The following is a 15,000-nucleotide window of genomic DNA, read 5'->3' as shown; positions in this document are numbered from 1 at the left end:
GCGCACCGCACGGAGGAAGGGAGATAAACGCGGCTGAAAACACTGGAGAAGATAAGGAAGAGTTACTGGGAATGGATCCAGAGAAAACCAAAATCGGTTCAGCGCTGCGCGCTGAGAGCACGTGTTAAAATATCTCATCGATGAGGTTGTGTCCGGGGTGTAGCTGAATACGGTCTCCAAATTTGAAAAAGATCCACCGAGAACTTTGGCCGTGCATCGCGGACACACACACACACACACACACACACACACACACACACACACACACAGACAGACAGACACAAGTCGTATATATATATATATATATAGATAGATGTATGTATGCATGTATGTATGTATGTATGTATGTGTGTGTGTGTGTGTGTGTGTGTGTGTGTGTGTGTGTGTGTGTGTGTGTGTGTGTGTGTGTAGAGCGATTCAGAGAAAACTACTGAACCAATCTTCATGAAATTTCACATGAGAGTTCGTGGGTATAATATCCCCAGACGTTTTTTTTCCATTTTTTCGATTAATGTCCTTGATGACGTCATATCCGGGTTTTTGTGAAAGTTGAGACAGCACTTTCACGCCCTCATTTTTGAACTAAATTGGTTGAAACTTCGGTGAAGGTAATCTTCATTATTTTGGGGTGTGGTTAGTCGAGACTATCGTAAATATAGTCTCGGCGATGATTGTTTATTGTGTTTATCTGTTACTTTTAATGCCGACAGCTTGACTAAATGTTTTTATATCGCTTCGCGCGACTTGTTTTGTTTTTATTGTTGTTGTTGTTGTTGTTGTTGTTGTTAGTTTCAAAGCCCTATGAATCAAAAGCTAAAAAACGAATAATGTAAAAATCCACTCGTGCAAAAACATGTGTGAACGTGGGAGTTTCAGCCCATGAACGAAGAAGAAGAAGAAGAAGAAGAAGAAGAAGAAGAAGAAGAAGAAGAAGAATGTAAACCCTTGTGGTCGATCGCTGTGTGCAGATGCTCCGAAACAGATCCGACAGCAGACCAGCATGTTGACAGCCTGGATAGACGCGTCACAGGTCTACGGTTCCAAGACGCAGAAGGCTGGCGAGCTCAGGACGTACCGCAAAGGTTTGTGTCATGCGTGTTGGACAGCTGGGGTAGGAGAAAATATGTGGTATTTTTTTTCTCTCTCTCTCTGTCTCCCTCTGTCTCTTTCTATCTGTGTCTCTGTCTGTCTGTCCGTGTATCTCTGTCTGTATGTGACACACACACACACACACACACACACACACACACACACACACACACACACACACACACACACACACACACATACACACACACATAATCACATCAACAGCTTTAACATGACTCATAACCTAACCCAGGCAAACGCCTGGAAGCTGATGTTTAATGTATTATCCCTGCAGGTACTCTGATCGTGACCAGCGACAACCTGTTGCCAGAAGACACCAATTCTACCTGTGTAAAAGAGGAGCCTGGGGACTACTGCTTCTTGGCAGGTACGCGCTTTTAATTGCTTCTGGTGGTTGCCCGTCTTGGTCGACAATGGCAGGATTATCAAGTCTAATTCCCTGTGGGATCTTCGCCGTTTTTCTTCTGAGTTTGACTGGACGTGTCAGGTTCACAGTCGTGATAAGGCCATGGACTGGGATGATGACCCTGATAATGGGTTTTTGACGCCGCCGTCACGGTGAAGCCAGTAGGGGCATGTTCCCTGGTGTTACCCCGACTTTATATGAGATACCCTGGTGTTACCCCGACTTTATATGAGATACCCTGGTGTTACCCCGACTTTATATGAGATACCCTGGTGTTACCCCGACTTTATATGAGATACCCTGGTGTTACCCCGACTTTATATGAGATACCCTGGTGTTACCCCGACTTTAAATCAGATACCCAGGTGTGTGCGTGTTTAGGTGCAATCAGCCGCCTGCACTTATGGCAGAAGGACCGAGGTCTTTAACGTGTCACTGTGGTGACACGGGGGTGGACATGGGTACTGTCTCTGAGTCTACACATAAAGTTGACCCGTGTCCGTCCCGGTCTGGATTCGAACATGGCTGTCCTCTTCGGGTTTTGAGGCATTGTGGGTCCGGGTGTGGTTCAAGTCCGTTGTGAAAGACGTCCACGTCCACGCGAGGGCAATGGGGATATGAATGTAAATGTAGGGGGGGGGGGGGGGGGTTCACAACTGCAACCTTCCTTCTCTCTCTAGCACTGACGAGTCTGTTTCTACGTGTCTTCAAATTTGTTCGCTGTCTTTCTGGTGACTGTATTCCCACACGAAGGCAACGGGGAATAAGAATGTCGATGTGGGGGGTTCCCAACTGCAACCTTCCTTCTCTCTCTAGCACTGACGAGTCTGTTTCTGCGTGTCTTCTAATTTGTTCGCTGTCTCTCTGGTTTGACTGTATTTCCACACGAGGGCAACGGGGAATATGAATGTCGATGTATGGGGAGTTCAGGACTGCAACCTTCCCCCTCTCTCTGGCACTGGCGAGTTTGTTTCTCCGCGTCTTCAAATTTGTTGGCTCCCTTTCTGGTGAGTTTACTCTGGTCAGTACTTTGGCATTTCGTAATTGGTGTGTCGTGTACTGCCTATAGTCCAACGGGTCTCTAGATTAACGATATAAAGAATAAAAATAATGTTATTTGATCTACCCAGGCGAGATTAACTTCACAGTCCAGTCTGTGCTTCGTATGTGGATCATCCTCAAACAATAACGGTTAACTTTGTGCTCGACGCAATAAGAGTTGACGTCAGTGGAATAAAACCGTCCGAATGACAAAGTCCGTATGAAATCCATTTGGATATTATTGTAAAGAAACTGAGAATTTAAAATGAAAGAAAACCCTCTGTGATGATTTTTGATGTGCAAGGACAGTCATATTAGAAAAAGTACCTACTTTTTCTTGTTATATTCAATATATATTTCTTTTTCTTTCTTTCTTCCCGCTTGGCTGCTTTATTTTCTGTCTTTCTGTCTTTGCTGGCACGGGAGAAGGGAGTACATCTTTGCACTCGCTGATGGTATTGTACACCGTATTCCACTTCCTCGCTTTCGTCCATCCTTCTTTCCTTCCTTTCTTCCTTCCTTCTAGCTCCCTTCCTTCCTTCCTTCCTTCCTTACTCACGTCTGTCCAATGCTTGTCTCTTCCTTCCTTCCTTCCTTCCTCCCTTCCTTCTTTACTTCCTTCCTTCCTCACGTCTGTCCAATGTTTGTCTCTTCCTTCCTTCCTTCCTTACTTACTTACTTACTCACGTGTGTCCAATGTTTGTCTGCAGGAGAGAAAAGGGTGAACGAACACACGGGCCTGATGGCACTGCACATCGTGTTCCTCCGCTATCACAACAGGATGGCCGAGGAACTATCGCGTATCAACCCTGGCTGGTCTGACGAAAGGGTAAGAGTCGTTCCAGCAGAGACACGAATTGTCACTGATGTGATTTTTACTCAGACGCTGTGGAATGGCGAAATAAAAAGAAGGAAGGAAGGAAGGAATGAAGAAAGAAAGAGAGAAAGAGAATAAAGAAAGAGAGAGTTAAAAGAAGGACGGAAGGTAGGAAGGAAGGGATGAAGAAAGAAAGAGAGAAAGAGAATAAAGAAAGAGAGAGTTAAAAGAAGGACGGAAGGTAGGAAGGAAGGGATGAAGAAAGAAAGAGAGAAAGAGAATAAAGAAAGAGAGAGTTAAAAGAAGGACGGAAGGTAGGAAGGAAGGGATGAAGAAAGAAAGAGAGAAAGAGAATAAAGAAAGAGAGAGTTAAAAGAAGGACGGAAGGTAGGAAGGAAGGGATGAAGAAAGAAAGAGAGAAAGAGAATAAAGAAAGAGAGAGTTAAAAGAAGGACGGAAGGTAGGAAGGAAGGAAGAAGACAGAGAGAGAGAGAGTAACAAAGAAAGAAAGAAAGAAAGGAAGAATGAATTAAAGAAAGATAGATAGAAAGGACGGAAGGAAGGTAGGAAGGAAGGCAGTTAGGAACACATGAAGAAATAAACGAGAGAAAGAGAGAAAGAAATCAATGAGAACTCTGAAACATCGTTAGACAGCAGTATGAGCAAAGAGAGAAAGAAATCAATGAGAACTCTGAAAAATCGTTAGACAGCAGTATGAGCAAAGAAGAATATCGGCAAGAAAGATAGTTACGTGAACGTGTCTTTGCTGATTGGCTGGATGTTTGCAGACAAAATATGACAAAAGATAGATTGAAAAAATGAAAAAAAAAAGAAAGAAAGAAAGAATGAAAGAAAGAAAGAAAGAAAGAAAAAAAAAAGGAAAAAAAAGAAAAAAAAGAAAGCCTTAAAACCGAAAAACCACTGACAAAATGTTGTATTAATCTTTCCCCGCTATTGTCCCTGCAGATCTACCAGGAAGTGAGGCGAGTCATGGGGGCCATCATGCAGCACGTGACCTACCACGATTGGCTGCCCCCTGTCCTGGGCCCCAGCATCATGAGACAGTACTCCCTCAACGTGGTCAGCCCCGGCACTTTCGGCCCATCTTACTGGACGTATGACAGGTCAGTGTCAGGCCCCATGCATCCCTCGAATATTCAACCCCCCCCCAAAAAAAACAAAAAAAAAACCCAATTGGTTCAATCGCTATCCTGTCTCCTAGTACTATGAAATGGTACCAGCTTTTGCAACGTCGTCAGCCCATGCACATTCGGGCCTTTTTTTTTTACTGGACGTAGGCCTATGACAGATCAGTATCAGTCCTCATCCCTCCCATATTCTCCTCCGGCCCCTCAATAACAACCCGATACACCCCTCCCCACCCCCAAACAAAAATGTACACCCTTCCTCGTGTCTCTTAGTATCATGAGACAGTACCGGCTTTTGCAACGTCGTCAGCCCATGCACATTCTGTCCTTTTATTTAACGGGACGTATGATAGGACAGTATCAGCCCCCATCCCTCCAATATACCCCCCCCCCCCCCCACCCCAACCCTCAATAACAACCCTGTACACCCACCATTGAAAAACCACGCATTGTAAACTCTGTCCTGCATATATCAGAGTTGAAATCAATGCAGAGTTTTGCTGTTTATTATTACGCCTATCACTACATAACAATGTCATTATTTCGGTGTATAATTTTCCAGTAAACTGGACCCCACCATACTGAACGTGTTCGCCACGGCAGCGTTTCGGTTCGGACACACGATGATACCAAGCCTGTTCACCATGGGGGACAGGCAGGTTCGACTCCACACCATGTTCAACAGGCCCAAGTTCATCCTGCAGAACCGCCGCGAGGGACTCAAGAACATGTGTGCTGGCATGATCCATGTAGGTTGTGAATTAATGGTGGGAGTGGGTCGATGGCTGGAGGGTGAGAGAGAGAAGAGAGTAAGATAGAGAGAGAGAGAGAGAGAGAGAGAGAGAGAGAGAGAGAGAGAGAGAGAGAGAGACAGAGAGAGAGAGACAGAGAGAGAGAGAGACAGAGAGATTCAGATTCAGATTCAGATTCAAAACTTTAATACAAAGGGATAAAGGTTTTAGGCAATGCCTAATCTTCCAACCTGTCCCTTTTAGACATACATGACATTATACATTACAATTATATATTTATATAACATAATAAGAGAGAGAGAGAGAGAGAGAGAGAGAGAGAGAGAGAGAGAGAGAGAGAGAGAGAGAGAGAGAGAGAGAGACTCAAGAACATGTGTGCTGGCATGATCCATGTAGGTTGTGATTCAAGGTTGGGAGGGAGTGGATGGCTGGAGGGTCACCGATGAGCGAGAGGAGGGAGTGAGTGAATGAGAAGAGGGAGTAAGTGTGAGAGAGAGAGAGTGACCGAGAGAGAGAGAGAGAGAGTGACCGAGAGAGAGAGAGTGACCGAGAGAGAGAGAGAGAGAGAGAGAGAGTGGCCGAGAGAGAGAGAGAGTGACCGAGAGAGGGAGAGAGAGAGTGACCGAGAGAGAGAGAGAGTGACCGAGAGAGAGAGTGACCGAGAGAGAGAGAGAGAGAGTGACCGAGGGAGAGAGAGAGAGAGAGAGAGAGTGACCGAGAGAGAGAGAGAGAGAGAGAGAGAGAGAGAGAGAGAGAGAGAGAGAGAGAGAGAGAGAGAGAGAGAGAGAGAGACACTGACACTGACACTGACACTGACACTGACACAGTTTAATTGAATATGGGCCTACAGCTGAAGCTCGCATTTTTCATGATCCGCCAACTTCGACCATTATTTTTAATAATCACTGAGACTCGGCATGTAACCTCTACTTATTAGTGTCTGTATGCCCATCAAGTCCCAGCGTTTGTACATAACACGTCTTCCACGTGCGTTTTAAAGTCAGCGCTGTGTGTCTTGTCTAAAAGTCGGGGTTATACCCGGGCACATGAATAATAATAATAAAGATAGCTTATATAGCGCCGCTTCACAAATTTAACTATGCTCTTAGCGCTGTACATCGAGATATAACAATTTCAATAATATAAATACTTCTTCTTCTTCTTCTTCTTGGCGTTCGCAGAGGTTACACAATCAGTCCAGCACTGGTGATAAATGTTGTCGTTTTCTCCAACTCCTGTCAACTGCCGTATAGTTTGGTCTGCAAGGGAGTTGGTGACGGCCACACTTCTTTTCGTTCCTCATCTAGTAAGGGACATCGCTGTAAGATGTGTTCCGCTGTTTGGTCCTCTTGACCGCAGGCACAGGTTGGTGATGGCGCCAGCTTGAACTTTCGGTTCATGTGAGCATTGAGCCTGTTGTGGCCAGTACGCAGTCTGATGAGGTTGACTTGCTGCTCTCTGGACATTGTGTGGTAGTCATCTCTGTTTGTCCTTGGCCTCATCAATGCCTTGATGATTGTCTTCTGCTCACTAAAGCTGACACTGTTTTCAGGTTGGTCTTCCACGGCTCCTTCTTTTGCCAGCTCATCTGCCCTTTCATTTCCTGGTATCCCACAGTGTGCTGGTATCCACTGGAGGACAACTCTTCTGGTTTGTCTGACCATCTGTAATGCTTTGGCCAGCTGTGGGAGTTTGTCGTTCTCTAGGGCCTGAAGGACTGAAAGGGCGTCCGAGAGGAAGACAACTTGGTAGCAAGGGTCTGCGGAGTCCTGAACGAAGGAGGCGGCCTGCATGAGAGCTTCTGCTTCTGCTTTATAGTTTGTGCAGTGTTTGCCAGTGGCAACGCTGGATGTAGCTGTATGTCCCCCAGGGAACTGGATGAGAATGCCTGCACCTCCATTGAGCACGGCGTTAGTTGCTGATCCATCGGTGTATACATGGATCCACGCCTCTTTTGGGTACTGTTCGTCGATCAGGGCTAAGGTGAGTGCCTGTCGAGCTGTGTCATTCTGATCTTCTCCTGAGGTAACATGTGGAACACTGGTGCAGATCTGGATGTCTGGTTTCTCTGTTGCCTTGGGGGTTTCCTCTTCTTCTTGAGTCAGAGGTAGAGTGTTCTGTGGAAGGACTTCCCTGTACTGTCGAGAAAGTCTCTTGCTCTCGTGTACAAAACTGCTCCGTTTAAGCCGGTTCTTGGTGAGGTTGCTCAGTCTGTGCTTCATGGGGTGGTCGGGTAGGCACTTGAGCTTCTCGGCCTGTACCATAGTCTTGGCTTCTCTTCTCTGACAGAGGGGTTGGATGGTGGTAAGCTTCTCCATTTCCTTGATGGGTGTGGATTTCATTGCACCGGTGATGAGTCGGAGGGCCTGGTTTTGCACACGGTCAAGGGTCTGCAGGTTTGTCTTGGCTGAGGTTGACCACGCTGTGGAGCCGTACTCGAGGTGGGGTCTGATTGTTCCCTGGTATACTGTCTTCAGTATCTTCTCGTTCGCTCCCCAGGTGGTACCTGCCAGCTTCCTGAGAATGGCTAGCTTGCGCCGGGCCTTCGTCTCTGCCTGTGCAATGTGTGGTTTCCAGGTCTGCCGTCTATCAAAGGTGACACCAAGGTACGTTGCTTCTTCATCCTCTCTCAGAGGAGTTCCACCAAGCCTAATGGTTCCGGCTTTCTGCTTTGGCGACAGTGTGAATAGGGTGGTGGAGGATTTCTCCTTGTTGATGGAGACGCACCAATCTTCTGCCCATGCGTTCAGCCTATCTGCCGCTTGCTGCATTCTGTAGGTGGCAGTACTTGCGTGCTCCTCCTTGCACCAGATCACAAGGTCGTCTGCGTAGAGAGCAGCTTTGATCCCCTTGGGCATCTCAGACACCAGATCGTCGATGAAGAGAAGGAAGAGTGTTGGGGAGAGGACTCCGCCCTGAGGGACGCCATGACGAAGGAGGAACTTCTTGCTTTTGGTCTGGTCGACGTTAACTCTTGCCCTGCGGTTATAGAGGTAAGAGCGAATCCACTGGTACATGTTGCTGGACACGCCTTTCCTCAGCAGTTTTACAAGGAGTCCATCTTTCCAGACCTTGTCAAAGGCCTTCTGAAGATCTATCCAGGTGACGAAGACCAGCTTCTGTTCCTGAAAGGCATCTTCAACTTCTTGCGCCAGGTAGGTGACCTGATCTTCAGTGCTGCGGAACTGTCGGAATCCAGCTTGTTCAGGGGCGAGGAGGTTCCTGGATTCCAGGTACCGCCTGAGGCGCTCGTTCACAATTCTCTCCAGGGTCTTCACAACACAGCTGGTGAGGCTGATTGGGCGATAGCTGGTGGCCTTCTTTGGATCCTTCCCTTTTTTTAAGATGGGGATCATGATCGCTTCTCGCCAGAGTTGTGGTAGCGATCCTTCTTGCCAGCTGCTGTTGAAGACCTCGAGTAGCTTGTTCTCTGCTGCACTACCAAGGTGGGTTAGCATCTCGTTGGTGATGCCGTCTGGGCCAGGGGACTTCTTCGCCTTTGACTTTTTCAGAGCTGAGTGCAGCTCGTGGAGTGTGAGTGGTTGACTCATGGCGTCCACTGTCGACTGTCTGGCAGGTCTCTCTCTTTTCTCTCTTCTTGCTTCTCTCTGTTTCTCGGGGCTAACATGGAGGTTGCTCTCAGCTGCATAGCTTTCAGCAAATTGGTTGGCAGCATGCTTTCCAGTTAGCACCTTCCCGTTCTCTTCTAATGTGATCTTTCCTCTGCTGGTGTTCTCATCATTCAACTGCTTGGTGAGCCTCCAGAGCTTTCTGCCATCCTTCTCAAGGTTCAGAGAGCTTGTCTTCTCTTGCCAGCTTCTCCGTCTTGCCTGTAGCTTCTTTTTGAGAAATTTGGCTTTGGCTTCCTGGAGGCGGATGTTGTTGTTTTGTGACGGGTTGACTTCTGCTTCCCTTCTGGCGTCTGCCAGATCATCATCCAGTTCCTGCAATTCATTGCTCCAGTAGGGCTTATAGTCTCTCCTGGCACCCCTGGGAATGGACTCACGCGCTGCTCTGAGGATGCTCATGTTGAAGTCCTTCGCCACCATGTTGATGTCTCGACCCTCGACTCTGATGTCTTTGGTGAGTTCGCTGGTGCGGTGTCTAAAGAGGAACCAGTTCGCTCTTTTGTAGTTCCACCGTGGGAAGGAAGCTTCAGTGCAGGACTCCATGCCCAGGGTCAAAAAGACTGGCCGATGGTCACTTCCACCTAGCTGTTCTCCGACCTCTCTGCTGGTTAGCTGGTGCATGTCTTCCGTGCAGAAGGCTAGGTCAGGAGTTGATGTAGTGTGCCATCTTCTGGAATAGAATGTAGGGCAGTCAAAGGGACTGTTCAAAAGGATGAGACCTTTGTCGTCCTGCCAGTTCTCCACCTCTTCTCCTCTCCGATCCAGGTGGTCATATCCCCAACTCTGTGAATGACTGTTGAAGTCACCCACCACGATGAAGTTGGAGGCCTTTGCGGGGATCGTGTCAAGGGCGAGGTGTCTATCATTGGGGCAGTAGAAGTTGACAAGATGGAATTCTGATGTCTTCGTCTGGATTCGAATCACCTGATATTCGGAGTCCTCCATGTGCGTTTCTATCAAACAGGCATTGATGTTGTTCCTGATGAGGGTCAGGATTCCTCCTTTGCTTCGGTCTGTTCTGTCGGACCTAAGGCATTGGTAGCCTCTCACTTTGAAGGACTTTTGGGGTGTCAGGTGCGTCTCCTGAATACAGCAGATGTTGATGTTTTTCTCATGCAGGATATGCTCCAACTCTGTCTTCTTGTTCAGGATACTTTCTGCGTTCCAGTGCATGACCTGAAAAGGTCGCTGCTGACTGGGTTTCTTCCTGGTTGTGGTGGTGCCAGTCACTTTCCTCCCGCGTCCCCTGGCGTGACAAGACGGACGGGAGGGACCTCCAGTAGTTGGGGCTGGGTCCCTTTGAGGCATGGGACCCGACGCTGCTCCACCCTGGGGGGTCCTCAATGGGCGAGCGCCATTTCCATCTGTGCTGGTTGATTGTGTCATCATTTGCGTAAGTGCGTGTACCCGTGGTTTGTTAGAATGCGCCGTGCGGCCCGGGTCCTCCGTCTTCAGCATTCGGGGTTTTCTGTCGGGGTTACCTCACCCTTAGCTCATGGCCCGTACGTCCTACCCTGAGAGCACAGGGGGGAGGATTTTCCGGGATCCCACCCGGAGCCAGTTTGGTCCGCGGCCGCAAGCGGCTGATCTCCATATCTGAAGACCGTTCCCCTATCCGCCACCCGGGGACGCGCTGGGTTGGGGGTGGTCGCCCCACTGAAAATCCCACACTGGGTTAAGAAAGATCAGCCTGTCCCAGATAATATAAATACAAAGATGATATTATCATAATACACATTTACAAATATCACTCACGTGCATACATCCTCGTGCACACCACGCGCATACACACTCCCACTCATTAGCAAGTGCTTCCATCCCCCTGCCACTGAGATGTTCATATACCCCCCCTGGACAAGCTCACACCATGTCCGTCTCCTCTCTAGACTGTACATACACTCAGCAAGAAAAAGAAAGACTAAATGCAAATTTCATACACAACCCTATGGCTCAATCAAAGCTGAAGCAACTATACAAAAAAAGACACATTCAAACAACGAATCTAACTTCACCTCTAACAGTCTATAAAGATGGCAAGGACAATTTACAAGGATTCGCGAAAAAGGTGCGTTTTAAGGGAACTGCGGAAAGAGTCCTTAGAAGCAGAATGGCGAACGGAGGAAGGGAGAGAATTCCAGACAATGGCAGCCGCAGAAGCAAACGAGCGATCTCCAAAAGAAGGCAAGCTTCGCTCGAGAGTTTCCAGTTTGCGACTGTCAGCGCGTGAGCGGAGGTTGTAGTCAGAGGGATTGTCATATGTGACGAGCAGTTCCTTGAGGTATTTAGGGCCATCTTCAGATTTGGCAGAGAAACAGATACAAGCAATGAAGGGAACGAAGAAGTGGTGTGACATGATCAAACTTCTTAGAACGATATATCAATTTGGCGGCAGAGTTTTGTACCTTTTGGAGTGACTCGACAAGTTTTTGATCACAGCCATAGAACAGGCTGTTGCAATAGTCTATTCTGGATAGAACTAGAGAACAGGCTAGAGTTTGAGCGGCTTGGGGGGTAAGATAGTGGCGGATAGAACTGATTTTCCTTAAGTTACTGTACGCAATTGTGCGGATGTTTTGGACGTGCTGGGAAAGGTTGAGGAAGTGGTCGAAGGTAACGCCAAGATTAGTCACAGAAGAGACAAAGTTGACGTCGCTATCGCCGACATGAATGCCAGAAGGCAAAGAATTTTCAGGGAAAGATCTGTACTGGGACCTGACAAGCATGGATTCAGTTTTCGAGTCGTTTAGCTGTAGTTTGTTAGCCGTCATCCACGCCTTTACAGCAACAACACAGTCTTCCATTTCACTCACAGTGGTATCAATTTGATCAATCTCACTGTCTTTGTACAACTGGTTGTCGTCTGCAAAGGCGTGGTGATCGATAGGATACTGTTTGACGAGGTTAAAGAGGGGGTTCATGTACAAAACAAAAAGAACTGGACCCAACACGGATCCCTGAGGAACACCGAACTGAAGGACTGTGGATTCTGAACTGATGCCGTTTACCACGACTGTTTGAATCCTATCCGAGAGATAGGATTCAAACCAGGACAGTGCAGAACCTGTGATGCCAAAAGTTGCCTCAAGGCGGGCTGTCATAATTGAGTGGTCAATGGTGTCGAACGCAGCGGACAAATCGAGAAGCGTGAGAACAAACACTTTACCGTTATTGAGAGCCATCAGATCTATATTGGTTCAACCGTGAGGGCGTAAAACAATATTATCATCACTTTTTCTGTTGCACAGGACCCAGTTCATCACAGTGATCTTTTCAAAGCTACGGACCATTCAAACCTTATTCATTGTGCTAAAATGCACATGTATTTTAACTTATTTTGGCAAACAAAAAATACGTTTTATTGTGTTATGACAACCACATCACAAAATGTGTGCCACCCTACTGTTGCCTAGGACCCAGTTCATCACAGCGATCGTTTCATGGTGTCGGACCTGTCGGACCGTCTGTTTGAGGACAAGAACAACGTCAGTCTGGACCTGGCTTCCCTCAACATACAGCGCGCACGGGACCACGGTCTGCCGCCTTACAATGACTACAGGTGTGTGTGTGGGGTCGTGTGTGTGTGCAGGATGGGAGGTGTGTGTGCGGGGGGTGGGGGCTGTAGGTGTGTGGTGGTGGTGGTGGTGTGTGTGTGTGTGTGTGGAGGTGTTTGTGGGATGTGTGTGCGTGTTTGTGGGTTGTGTGTGCGTGTTTGTATATATATGTGTGTGTGTGTGTGGGCGAGTTTGTATATATGTTACAGTTAATCTGTGAAACCAGGGAATACGTGTATTAACTAGGTAATACATGAATTAACTGACGGAAAAAAAACAGTTAATTTATGTATTACCTATAATAGTTTAGTTAGTACACGTATTCCCTGGTTTCACAGATTAACTGTAACGATATATATATATATATATATATATATATATACTAGATGATTACCCGCTTCGCCGGGTACCGGCTTCGCCGGGAAGAAGTAGAGCCGAAAACCAGGCTGCGCCTGGGACCCGGCAGAGGCCGGCTTTGCCGGCGCACGAAGGAAAGGAGATAAACGCGCAAAACACTGGAGACCTTCTAAAAATAGTAACGTGCAGTGACCTTCTAAAAATAGTAACGTAGTAACGGGAATATGGATTGACGCCACACGGAGGAAGGGAGATAATCGCGGCTGAAAACACTGCAGAAGATAAGGAAGAGTTACTGGTAGTGGATCCCGACAAAAAAACAAAACAAAAAAAAATCGGTTCAGCGCGCACAGCGCTGCGCGCTGAGAGCACGTGTTGAAATATCTCATCGATGCGGTTGTGTCCGGGGTGTAGCTGAATACGGTGTCCAAATTTGAAAAAGATCCACCGAGAACTTTGGCCGTGCATCGCGAACAGACAGACAGACAGACAGACAGACAGACAGACAGACAGACAGACACTAGTCGTATATATATATAGATACATAACAAAATCAAGGAAAAGAATAGCCAAACAAAGAATTTCAAGTGGCAGCCCAAATTTTCGACCTGTTGCCAGGCCTTCCTGCAGGGGCGTGTAATTCTGCGAGACGCCAATTCATGCATCAATTACTAAGCAACACAATACCATGGTTATATGTGTGTGTGTGTGTGTGTGTGTGTGTGTGTGTGTGTGTGTGTGTGTGTGTGTGTGTGTGTGTGTGTGTGTGTGTGTGTGTGTGTGTGTCAACCGGCTAGTGTTACCAGCCTTGGTTGTACTTGACAGTTTTCCATAGTAAGGTCAAGGTGTTGCCTGGTAATCTCACTTTGCTGTGACTGTTTCCAATGACAACATGACATGCGTTTGTAGGGTGTATTCTTCGTGCATTTCGTGTTTCACCATTTTGCGCAATCACTTAATTGTCTATGTATCCCGCGAGCCATGTCGTTATTAGTTGGTAGAGCACTGGACTTGTGATCCGTTGGTCACGGGTAGCTCAGTTGGTAGAGCACTGGACTTGTCATCCTAGGGTCACGGGTAGCTCAGTTGGTAGAGCACTGGACTTGTCATCCTAGGGTCACGGGTAGCTCAGTTGGTAGAGCACTGGACTTGTGATCCGTTTGTCACGGGTAGAGCACTGGACTTGTGATCCGTTGGTCACGGGTAGCTCAGTTGGTAAAGCACTGGACTTGTGATCCGTTGGTCACGGGTAGCTCAGTTGGTAGAGCACTGGACTTGTGATCCGTTTGTCACGGGTAGAGCACTGGACTTGTGATCCGTTGGTCACGGGTAGCTCAGTTGGTAAAGCACTGGACTTGTGATCCGTTGGTCACGGGTAGCTCAGTTGGTAGAGCACTGGACTTGTGATCCGTTGGTCACGGGTAGCTCAGTTGGTAGAGCACTGGACTTGTGATCCGTTGGTCACGGGTAGAGCACTGGACTTGTGATCCGTTGGTCACGGGTAGCTCAGTTGGTAAAGCACTGGACTTGTGATCCGTTGGTCACGGGTAGCTCAGTTGGTAGAGCACTGGACTTGTGATCCGTTGGTCACGGGTAGCTCAGTTGGTAGAGCACTGGACTTGTGATCCGTTGGTCACGGGTAGCTCAGTTGGTAGAGCACTGGACTTGTGATCCGTTGGTCACGGGTAGCTCAGTTGGTAGAGCACTGGACTTGTGATCCGTTTGTCACGGGTAGAGCACTGGACTTGTGATCCGTTGGTCACGGGTAGCTCAGTTGGTAAAGCACTGGACTTGTGATCCGTTGGTCACGGGTAGCTCAGTTGGTAGAGCACTGGACTTGTGATCCGTTTGTCACGGGTAGAGCACTGGACTTGTGATCCGTTGGTCACGGGTAGCTCAGTTGGTAGAGCACTGGACTTGTCATCCTAGGGTCACGGGTAGCTCAGTTGGTAGAGCACTGGACTTGTCATCCTAGGGTCACGGGTAGCTCAGTTGGTAGAGCACTGGACTTGTGATCCGTTGGTCACGGGTAGAGCACTGGACTTGTGATCCGTTGGTCACGGGTAGCTCAGTTGGTAAAGCACTGGACTTGTGATCCGTTGGTCACGGGTAGCTCAGTTGGTAGAGCACTGGACTTGTGATCCGTTGGTCACGGGTAGCTCAGTTGGTAGAGCACTGGACTTGTGATC

At 47.8% G+C, this 15,000-nt stretch overlaps 1 protein-coding gene across 1 annotated transcript in view; it reads left to right on the top strand.

The window, feature by feature from the left end:
* The window catches only part of LOC138981045 (chorion peroxidase-like), a 53,153-nt gene that overhangs the window by 29,716 nt on the left and 8,437 nt on the right, over positions 1–15,000 (top strand). The window contains exons 8-13 of the mRNA XM_070353848.1: positions 969–1,082; positions 1,385–1,477; positions 3,268–3,386; positions 4,341–4,498; positions 5,085–5,271; positions 12,314–12,459. Of these exons, the coding sequence (XP_070209949.1) occupies positions 969–1,082; positions 1,385–1,477; positions 3,268–3,386; positions 4,341–4,498; positions 5,085–5,271; positions 12,314–12,459 (817 nt within the window). The remainder of the gene's footprint in view (positions 1–968; positions 1,083–1,384; positions 1,478–3,267; positions 3,387–4,340; positions 4,499–5,084; positions 5,272–12,313; positions 12,460–15,000) is intronic.

This window comes from Littorina saxatilis, linkage group LG12 (genome assembly GCF_037325665.1).
Source record: "Littorina saxatilis isolate snail1 linkage group LG12, US_GU_Lsax_2.0, whole genome shotgun sequence".
NCBI classification, from domain to species: Eukaryota; Metazoa; Mollusca; class Gastropoda; order Littorinimorpha; family Littorinidae; genus Littorina; species Littorina saxatilis.
This window is presented reverse-complemented; position numbering and strand designations above follow the sequence as displayed.